Genomic DNA, 10,503 nt, shown 5'->3' with positions numbered 1-10,503 from the left:
ATTTTATGTAGTGCCTCCATTCAACTCATGGGTATATATCCTTTCCTGGATCCCCATAGAAGCTGCACTTGGCATTTTTTTCTCAGAATTCAAGAAGTAACTTGCACCATTGCACAATGGAAAAAAGTACACATTTCTAGGGGAAATCTGTACTTTTTTCATGGTCTGATCCTTCACCCATTTACATCAGTGAATAAAGACAAATGTAATGTTTAAACTTTTTGCATGATGTTTTTTTTCCTTCTTTTTTTTATCCTTTTCAAATCCCATTTATTTTCCAATGCTTTGTTTTCTAATAAACCTTCAAAGCTCTTTCCCTTTTGCTTTAACAGAATGTAGTGTATAGCATGAGAAACTTTGTAAGGGAATAAAAATATTGTGGGTGTGATGGTTTTATATCAACCTAGAAAAAAAAATCTTTGTCATTTCTGCAGTTTCAAAACTTGTTTTTGTATCGGATATTCACCAACTGTTTTTAAACTGTTCATACAATATTAGTAAGAATAATTACACAGTTTGTAAACATTATTTTACCATAAGTTTGATACAAAGGAAAAAGACATACTTTTGGATAAAAATACAAACAAAATGGTCATAATTCAACACATCATATGTTACTATATTTGAGATAAAAAAATAAATGTTTAGCTATATACACTGCCTACACAATGTTAAGATTTTAAAGCTATAAACAATAAAGCAATCTGCAGTTTATTTTTAAAAGCTAGGTACTTTCCACTTCTCCAGACTGCTTCAGTTTTTGTTTGAGAATCCTCACAGCCTGAAAAGAAATGCTAATTAAAGACAACCTGGCTAACTTGCTTTTTCATCTCAACAATTTAGTCACTGAATAATTATACAGCTGAAGCAATACTTCTTAGTCAATGTATGCTGTAAAAATAAACAGTTATGTTTATAAATTTCCAACTTAATATATCACAGGTGAAATTATTTATTTTGTAATCTTGCCATGTCTAGGTTGATGATATGTTATGTTAATACTACAAATAGTGCCTAATCCTCACTAACTTAGCATTCACTGCCACTGCAGCATCCACACTAGTGATCACTAGTTTGCATGACTTTGAATTAATGCTCGCTGTATTACCAACAGTAAAGTACATGAATTATATTTTGTCTTTTATATTCTAAGTATGCCAGACCCCTATTTTTGAATTATTCTTATTTGGTAAATATAATAGTGACTATGAAATGTAACAATATAAAAAAGAATATTCAACCACTATGAATCTGTCATCATACTAAGTATAATCACTCTAAATAACCTCATGTCTCACCTTTTTATATTCTTCAATCTGAGCGTGACTATATTCCTGAACACTCTCCAGTAACTCCCGATACCTTGTCTCCATCTCACTGAGAAGTGTCCGGGTCTCCTCCTGTCGACGAGTTAATGCCTCAGAAACAGCAAAGGATCTTTCCTTTTCTAACGTCAGCTGATGTTTCAAGATCTGAAAGTGAAATTAAATATGAAAATGCATTTTTCAATGACCAACCACAATGTTCTATACATACATGATGCTTGTTGAAATGTCCCTTGCAAAATAATATACTATCTTACAAAGACCTACCACACTGTTCCATTACATACATGAAATAATATTCTAAGCTTAGGCTACAGGAATATGGTTCTGCGATAATGTGTGAGCCTGCATGTATATGCATAATTTAATCACTCTAAGTTCTAATTACTTTATCAAATTACTAAAGTTGTATATATGACTTTCATAACTTTTTCATCATGTGCAAATCACATTTTTTATATCCTTTCATTTACTAATGCAGACAGATATTTCAAATTATGACGTGTAAATTTAAATGCAATTCCACACATTATCAAAGATCTCTAATACTCTAATCTTACCTCTTGCTTGTGATACATCTGTAGTTCTACTATTTCCTCTGCATGTCTTTGTTGCAGCCTCTGGAGACTTTTCTTCTCTTGTCTAATAGTATAATCAGACTCGTCAAGCTTAGCCTTTAGGGAGACAACTTCCTTTTCCAAAGCCTGGATTGAACTTACATATTCCTTTTGTTGTTTATTAATATTTCTCAGCTGATTGCTTTGTTTCTCAAAATTTGCACTCTAGCATAAAAAAAAAATATATAATCATAAATAAAGGAAATACTGTACATAGGATATGTAATATTATCATCACACATGAAATATAAGAATATACTATATAAACAGTGGAGTTTCATATCCTCCTACTTTAACCGACTTCTAAAAACTAGGGCAGAATATTATTTTTTTGGTGATTGTAATTTCAGTTATTCTACTGTTTAGCTTGTGAGAAAACGTATAATAGATACACAACATACTGATGTTAGATATATGGTTTAAAAGCAGATAAGAACTACAGGGTCAGACATATAAATGAGAGAAAAAAGAAAAAATACTTGCCCTTGTTAGTGCTTCTGACAGTTTTTCCTGAAGAAGCATTATCATCTCATTCAACCTTTTTCTCTCTTCATTATTATCTTTCTGTATTTTTTCAGTTTCTTTCTGGGATAATATTTGAAGTTCCTGAAAATGTCACAAATTACAATTAGGTAGTATCCAGTTTCTATTAATAAGAAAAAAAGTACCTATTAAAGCAAATAATTACTGTAGTAAATACATACATGGAAACGGACATTACCCTTATAATTTATTGCTTAAATTGGACTATGGATATTACTTAAAACTTAGTATTGCATTAAAATCTATGTTTGTGCATCTCAGGGAAAGCACTAGTCCACATTACAGAGAATGGGAGTTGTATGAGTTGTATCAAGTTACTCTTAGTCACTACAGAGCAGATAAAAGAAGACAAGCTATTATTTGGGCAATTATATGACTGGTTGATGGCTAATGGTTAGAATAAATAGATATACTAGACATCAAAGGTCAAATAACACTATGGTAGAGTATTGTGACAAAAAGGGTAGAAATGAGTTAACAATTAGGACAAGATGTTAGATATCAAAGGTTGTAGAATGTTTAAGGATAGCACAGTTGTGAAAAGGGGATGGAGGGGGAACAAATGGAACGAAAACTTTGCACCCTCCATTCTTCATAGGGTAGGCTCTAAGGTAAAGTCACGAAAAATTTCTTGCAGTATTCTGACTAAATTTTGTAAGTCTCTCTTCTCTAGTACACTACATGATGACTGTCAAATGAAAAATAAGAGGAACACTGGATTGCTTTAGAATAAAACACCATACCAAAGGTTAATGGCACCACAATTTTTGTTTGTTAGGCCTTTGGTTCTAATTTTGAGGGGTTGATTCCCAACTGCTTATGCATGAAAATATCACAATATTTTGATGTACAATTTAACTCTGGTAATATCATCTGTACTACTACCATTGCTATTACTACAACTATTATTACTCTACTAAATAACAATTAATACTACTGCTACTATCAACAAAAATAATAATATATATAAAAATCTTCATTTAACACAGCATTACAAGCTATACATCCATCTATTAAAAGCAACAAACCTGAAGAGCTTTATCCAGCATCCTCTGTTGATCTGCTTCTACACTATAGCATTTTTTCTGCCACTTTTCAGATTCTGCTCTCCATATCTTTATCTCTTCTTCCTGCCTTCTCTTATCTAGCTGTAGGGTTGAAATGCTCTTCTCTTGTTCTGATATCCTCTGCTCAATATCACTTGCTGGTTTTAACCTGGTATAATCAGTTATTAATGTAATATCTATAAAGGCATTCAATAACTAGACTTGAGCTTATGTGTAAACAATTTACTGTACACTTACTACCAGATTCAGTTTCTTCAAGTTTCATATATAACCAAAACGTAACATCCACATAAAAAAAATAATAAATTAAATAACTAATGCCTGAGATAATATTTGCTTTACTTTTTTCTTTTTTTCTACATGTCCATATTCCCCCATCATAGAGGATACATCCTAAAATGTAATATGCAATTCACTTTAAATCATCAAATAATGTTTTTATTCATATTTTACACCATACCTTTTTCTTAGTTCTTCTACTGCATGTTTGAGGGCATCCTTTTCCTTTGATACTTCCTCAAGATTTGAGATCAGTTGCTCATTTTCCTCCTTCGAATTTCTTTTCTCTAGAAACAATTCTGTTTCTCTTTTCTCTGCCTGTGAGGATTTTTTAAGTGTTATAGCATGTCAAATGAGGTAGCATTTACAATATAATCCAAAAATATATATGTATTTTGTCATGTGTTGGCAAACATTTTACTCACCCTTAATTTACTAATTACAGCATTCATTTGCATTATATGTGTCTGATGTTCCTTCTCTACTAACTCAACTCGTTTTCTGTTTTCTGACAATAAATCCATAACTTTCGTATCAAAGTTTTTTGCGGCTTCCTCACGAGCAGCTGATACTCTACCTTCTGCTTCATGCACCTAACAATAATAAAAAATTAAAAGTTAACAATATATATAGTGAAGAAGACTGTGCAGTACATCAACTACAAGAGTAAGTAAAATTGTGAATTCAATCTATTATTTTCTTTAACAAAAAGAGATAGAGCAAAAAAGGCAACTTTACAAATAACTGACTTATTATCCACTTAGAATAGAGGAATGGAAAAAACTGACCTTCTTTTCACATTCTAAATGTAACAAAGACAAAGCTTCCTTATGTCTTTCTTCTTGATATCTTAATTTATCTCCATAAACTCGAATCTCCTTCCCTTTCTTCATCTCAAGGTCTCTCATTTTGGATTCTAACTCTTCCACAACCTGCAACAAAATGATATACATGAGAGAAAACTCAAATTTCTTTGGATTTACCACGGTTGGCATTCTTTCAGTATACAACTTTTATGAATGATTAATAGTTAATAGTTTGAAGAAATAAATATGCTAAACATCAAAGGTCATATAGCATTAGGGTAAACTATTGTGGCAAAAAGGGTGATAATGAGTTAACGATGAGGATAAGGTGTGTTAGATGTCAAAGGTTGTAGAATGCTGTAGGATAGAATGGTGGGAGGAAACAGAATACAGTGGGGATTTGTAAAGGGGGATGGGGTTAAAGGTATAGGGTGATCAGATCAAATGGAGAGTATGTCTGAAGAAGGGAGAGTAACACTGTATGAAGAAAATTGCAAAAGAGCTATTATGAAATAATGAAAGGGTAATACAGTAAGAAACGATAGTTGTAGAAGTAGGAGAAGAATCCAGAGACGGACATTGTTGTGACATAAGGGAGTCACGTGAGCATCTAGGTGGGAGTGGTGAGGATAATGGGGAAGGAAGAGGGAATGGTGATGCACATGGAGGAGGAGGGGATGGTTTTTTTTTTGGGTGAGTGGGAAGAAGAGGGGTAGGAGGGAACTTGAGGAGGAAGAGGATGGACATTGGTAGATACTTTGAATAGGAATAAAGGGATTAGAGAGTAGATGAGGGAGTGAATTATTTTCTTGATTCAGGTTTATGAACATTTGAATGTCTTCAAGAGTTTCTGGAGGGGAGTTGGGTGGGGAGGTCAGAGAAACAAAGGTTTTCTTATGTGGAGGAGAAGAGGGAAAAGATGTCCAAGAAGCAGAGGGGGAGGTGGGTGTAGGAGAGGATGTGGTAGGAGATGGAGTGGAACGTTTAGATTGTCTGGTGCAACAGGAAGAGTGAAAAGGAGGAAGGGTATGCACCGGGGAAGTGGTAGAGATTGGAGTGTCTGGATGAAAAGGAATTTGACTGAGGGAGAGAGGGAGTAGAGATAGGATAGTTCAAGGTAGAGGGAAGAGATACTGGGAGAGAAGCTCAGACTTCTTGCGAAGATGGGAGGGGTGTTGAGCATAGTAAAGTTTTGGAATAGGTAGAAAGAGAAAAAACCTTGTCGGCATTGAGTGATGCCTAGTTTGAGTCTGAGAACTGCTACCTCAGATTCAAGCTTGTAGGCAGCGCAGCTCCAGTAAAATACATTATGGGAGCCACCACAATTGGTATATATGCATGACTGAGCAGAGCAATTTGAACAGTCATGACAAGACTAGGCACACAGAAGGCAGCAGGCTGTGGAGAGACAGTGTTTGGCTTGGTGGCCAAAATACAAACATTTCCTACATTGATGGGGAAGAGGTCAATGTGGTCGGACAGGGCAGGACACTCCACCAATGTAAACTTCATGGAGGAAGTCATGTCTACGGAAGCTAATCTTGGCAATACTGGTGTAGGACTTACACTGGCCTCTGGGAGGAATATTGTAGCACTGACTCCCACTGCATCACAGTCAACAAAGCATGCGAGAAAGTCGTTTTCACAGTCTGACCAGTCCTTGTCGTCCTTGGCAAGTCAATCATTTGGAGAGATGGAAACAGTTCCAGTACAAGTATTATGGGAGGAGTGAGGTTGGACAGGAATAGGTTTGCCAGTGAGGTCAGTCACGGTAGATAGTATATGAGCTTAGGACTGAGATGTAACTGTGACAAGGCAGGAATTTTGCCTACTTGTTTTTGGAGACATTGTTGGAAGAGAAGGGTATTGTCAGAGTACTGAGCTGTAGGGTGAATCACAAAGAATTGATCCCACTCGGCTGGGACAAAAAGGGTATTCAAAAGGTTTGCAGAGGTGGAAGCAGTAGAAGAACAAGGGTGGGTGGAAGATGGGGTGGTATGGTAGTACTGTTGGGAGGAATATACTAAGGATGAATAGTAATAAGAGGGGTGGTAGAAAACTGTGTAGTAGAAGATAGAGTGGAGAATGTTGGGAGAGAGGAAGGGGTATATTCTGAAGGTTGAGTAATGACGTGGGTGGATGATTCGGAAAGGATAGAGTTAACAGCAAACATTGAGGATTGGGTATTAGTATCAGTGGCCAGAGCCAAAGGAGAGGCAGGGGTCAGGAAATGAAATAGAATTCAGATAGGCTAGTTGATAAAGGGGCAAACCTAAATGCCACTAATAAGAGTAAAAAAAAACTTTATTGGTGGCCATGGTGAACCTGAAATAAATGGGGAGAGGAAAAAGTCTACCCCTCAGGGTCTCCTTGATTGTGATAATGGTATGGAAAAATCACATTTTCTCTTTCCTCTTCATATATATTAGTACTTGCTTTACATATCATGCACTGATATAGAAGATAAATATTTCTATAGCACAATGAGCTGAATTCTTAAATAATGTAAATCATTATTAGAATCATGTAAGATAGAATTGTTAAGTGCATATGCATAAAATTAACAGAACAAGGATGAAAAGTTTCTTAGTGTAAAATGCATCCTGTTGTTGGATAATGCAATGTGTAATTTTTGGTACTAAAACTGATCTACTAGTCCAAATGAAGATGAAACTGATCACCATTAATTTGAGGGGCCAATTCTATAATTTTCTAAAGTGAATTCTTAATCGAAGATATATATTTTGACACAGAATATATATGTGTATGTATGTATGTATATATATATATATATATATATATATATATATATATATATATTTTTAACAAAATCCCTTAAGCATATGCACCCTATATATATATATATATATATATATATATATATATATATATATATATATATATATATATATATAGGCATAAGTGGGGATGTAAGACAAACAGTATCAACACACCCAGATGCCAAAAAATTATAATTATGCTTCAAAGACTCCTCACATAGATTTTATTCTACAGATGTAAGAAATCAGAGTAGATAGAGTGACACTAAGAATTATATGCAAAAAGACATAATGTGAGAAAACTGGGTATTTGTGGAACCAGTATTCAGGGAAATTAAAATATGAGAGTCCAAAATCAAAGGGCACTGGAAAAAAATAGAAAATCTACCTACTGCCCTTATTTGTATCTACATCTAATTAGAACTTGACCTTTTCTTTACTTGTTACTTAACCTAATTATTGTGGTATGAAAGTATTGGCTAGTGGCCAGTTGCCATGTATTACCAGTTTGTGCCAGGATCATTTGGTATTTAAAGTACAACACTAGTCATCTAAAAAATGTATATTTCCCTTCACTTTATGTGCCTGTAGCTAATAATAAACACCAAACAAATGATGTTACCACTAACAGAGAAAGATGAGTTCTCTCCAATAAGCTGATGGTGCAGGGTGTGTCAATGTGCAGTACCATCTACAAATCAATCCATCACAGCCATTGCATGATTTCATGCCATAAACATTCAAAGGGTTCAACATACATACATATATACGCAATATTGCAATTTCTAACATAGCATCATTCACCTAACAAGCTGATTTCTTTCATAATAGTGTATGAATAGCTTTCAGTGAACAAAAATAACTTGAAATCTTACCTGAACCATTTCTTTAAGTTTGTCCCTATATAGGGATATCCTTGCATTAGCTTCTTCATCCTTCTTCTGCAATGCAAACCTTAATTTTTCCTGATTTAATTGCTCTTGGTGGAGATGAAGTTGACGAAGTTGAGTTTCTAGCATAGTTGACATAGCATTTCCATATCTTTCACTTATGGTATTATTAAGAGAAGAAATATGGCTCTGGTTCAGACATAAGGTATGTCCTTGTTTATCTTGGATACTTACCTCTTCATGTTTTTGCTGGTTACAATGACAATTGTATTTTGCATCTCTAGAAAGAGGAATCTTAGCATCAGGATAAGATTCATTACTTCTTGACATATGAAAATCCTTATGAAAGTGACTACCCTCTTTTAAAACTCCATTTTGTAAATCTAAAACTGATCCAAATGTTTTTGAGTGATAAAGCCTTTTTCTTTCTTCTTCCTCCTCAATGCTGACTTTTCCTTTATATCCATCAATTGAATTTACTAATGTGTAGAGACGCTGGCGTACTCTACTCTTCAATTTTGGACTCACAGGTATATCAAACAGATTCTTCTTGACTGAATCAGCATCAAGTTCACCAGTTGTGGTAGACTTTAATGGTCCTGTGAAAGAATGGCTCCTTGTCATTTTGGGTTTTGCTGAAACATCATCCATAAATCGTGATAATATGGAATTCCTCTTGCTTTGAGAATCAAGATCAACTTTCACTTTTGTATTATACAGTTTTGTTGATACATCCTCACAGTCATCGTCAGATGCTAAACTATCTACTTGATGTTCAGTAAGGTCTCCTGGATCATCAATTGAGGAGAGAAGAGGATCATCCAATATCATCTTACTTGGTAAAATTGCCTGATCAGCCCTAATACCAGGGATTTTAAACTCCTTCTTTGGTGTTGATGTAACATACTGATTGGGTTTCCCTTCTGAAGACAATGACTTTTCATTGCCCTGTGCACTACCATTTTCATTGTTAGAAAGTCCTTTGCATGAGTCTATGCCAGAATCTTGGCCACTATTCATACTGGGCCTTTCTGAAGATTCTTGCACTTTTTCTCCCTCACTGTCACCCATTCTTTAATATTCATCTTGTTTTCAAGCTTAAATTGCATATCTTGTTTCCATATCTTTTTGCTCTTGCATCACTGAAAAATTAAGAGAAATAAGTAATTTGTTATTTTGAAGAACAGGATAATAAACAATAAATTACGTATAATAGTTTAAACCAATTTTCTTCACTTGGCCTATCCTACACAATGTAACTATCCAGGACAGAACCATTGGAAGACAATAATACTCACTTTTATAGATTAATCCATGCAAGGTAAGACAAAGAGGTCAAAAGATATTGAAAAAGGCACCAGCAATACTCTAACACAAGCAATCACTACAGCAAGCTGTAAAGGCCAGCAAATTAAAGTCACATAAACTGTCAAAATAGAGCCTGCAAATTCATTATTAGAAATGGTGGAGGATGGTTTATGCCAGAGCATGAGGTGCACAAGCTAAAAATCATTTGATACAGTCTTATTCTTGACAATTACCACAATGCACTTAGCTGCTCTAAAATTTTGAGCTTTGCATTGTGTACTGTGAATAAGTTTTTGATTATCTTTAAATTATCCACTAAGGCAGGGCAAATTGAAGATGATACTCATGTAGAGGACTAAAAGTTACAGTCGTCAGCACAAGAAATAATCTGCAGACACAAATGGTAATGCCAAAAATAAAGGAAAAAGATTGTGGAAAACGCCACCCATAGCCCAAGTCCACTCGGCGCCCCCGACTTTCAACTCTTATCATGTTGTGCATAGTGAGGTATAGACAATGTTTCCCAGGATGTGTTGGGGGCTCTCACCCTGGGTCTGAAGGGCACGCCCAATCACAGCAACTTAGATTGTTAAATAAAATTTGTGATGTGGAGTTGGGGACTATGGCAAGAGCATCTGCAGTGTAAAGAATTATCAAGTTTTCTATGGGTCAGTTTGTATAATGAATATAACCCGTTAACCCCTTCACGACGGGTCACGGCTCTGGACGACATAACAAACCGCTTGAAATGTGGCATGTGGCTGTACGCCGCGGTGGTGCACCAAATCGCTCTGATGCGGTGATTCAGCTTGATGTACCAAACTCCCGCACTCAAAGTCGGCGCGTTGCCATTGATCGCCAGAGCGTAGAGTAAAAAATAACTCAGGA

At 35.2% G+C, this 10,503-nt stretch overlaps 1 protein-coding gene across 1 annotated transcript in view; it reads right to left on the bottom strand.

Moving 5' to 3' along the window:
• Positions 1-588: 588 nt before the first annotated feature.
• The window catches only part of LOC125036690 (golgin subfamily A member 6-like protein 1), an 11,057-nt gene continuing 1,142 nt past the window's right edge, over positions 589-10,503 (bottom strand). Inside the window, exons 2-10 of the mRNA XM_047629496.1 lie at positions 8,293-9,449; positions 4,620-4,763; positions 4,257-4,424; positions 4,013-4,149; positions 3,514-3,700; positions 2,426-2,548; positions 1,886-2,107; positions 1,299-1,472; positions 589-781 (exon numbers count right to left, since the gene is read on the bottom strand). Of these exons, the coding sequence (XP_047485452.1) occupies positions 725-781; positions 1,299-1,472; positions 1,886-2,107; positions 2,426-2,548; positions 3,514-3,700; positions 4,013-4,149; positions 4,257-4,424; positions 4,620-4,763; positions 8,293-9,378 (2,298 nt within the window). The 5' untranslated portion in view covers positions 9,379-9,449 and the 3' untranslated portion in view covers positions 589-724. The remainder of the gene's footprint in view (positions 782-1,298; positions 1,473-1,885; positions 2,108-2,425; positions 2,549-3,513; positions 3,701-4,012; positions 4,150-4,256; positions 4,425-4,619; positions 4,764-8,292; positions 9,450-10,503) is intronic.

The sequence above is a fragment of the Penaeus chinensis genome, chromosome 21 (genome assembly GCF_019202785.1).
Source record: "Penaeus chinensis breed Huanghai No. 1 chromosome 21, ASM1920278v2, whole genome shotgun sequence".
In the NCBI taxonomy this organism is placed as follows: Eukaryota; Metazoa; Arthropoda; class Malacostraca; order Decapoda; family Penaeidae; genus Penaeus; species Penaeus chinensis.
The sequence above is the reverse complement of the archived record's forward strand: the minus strand, read 5'-3'. Positions and strand labels throughout refer to the sequence as shown.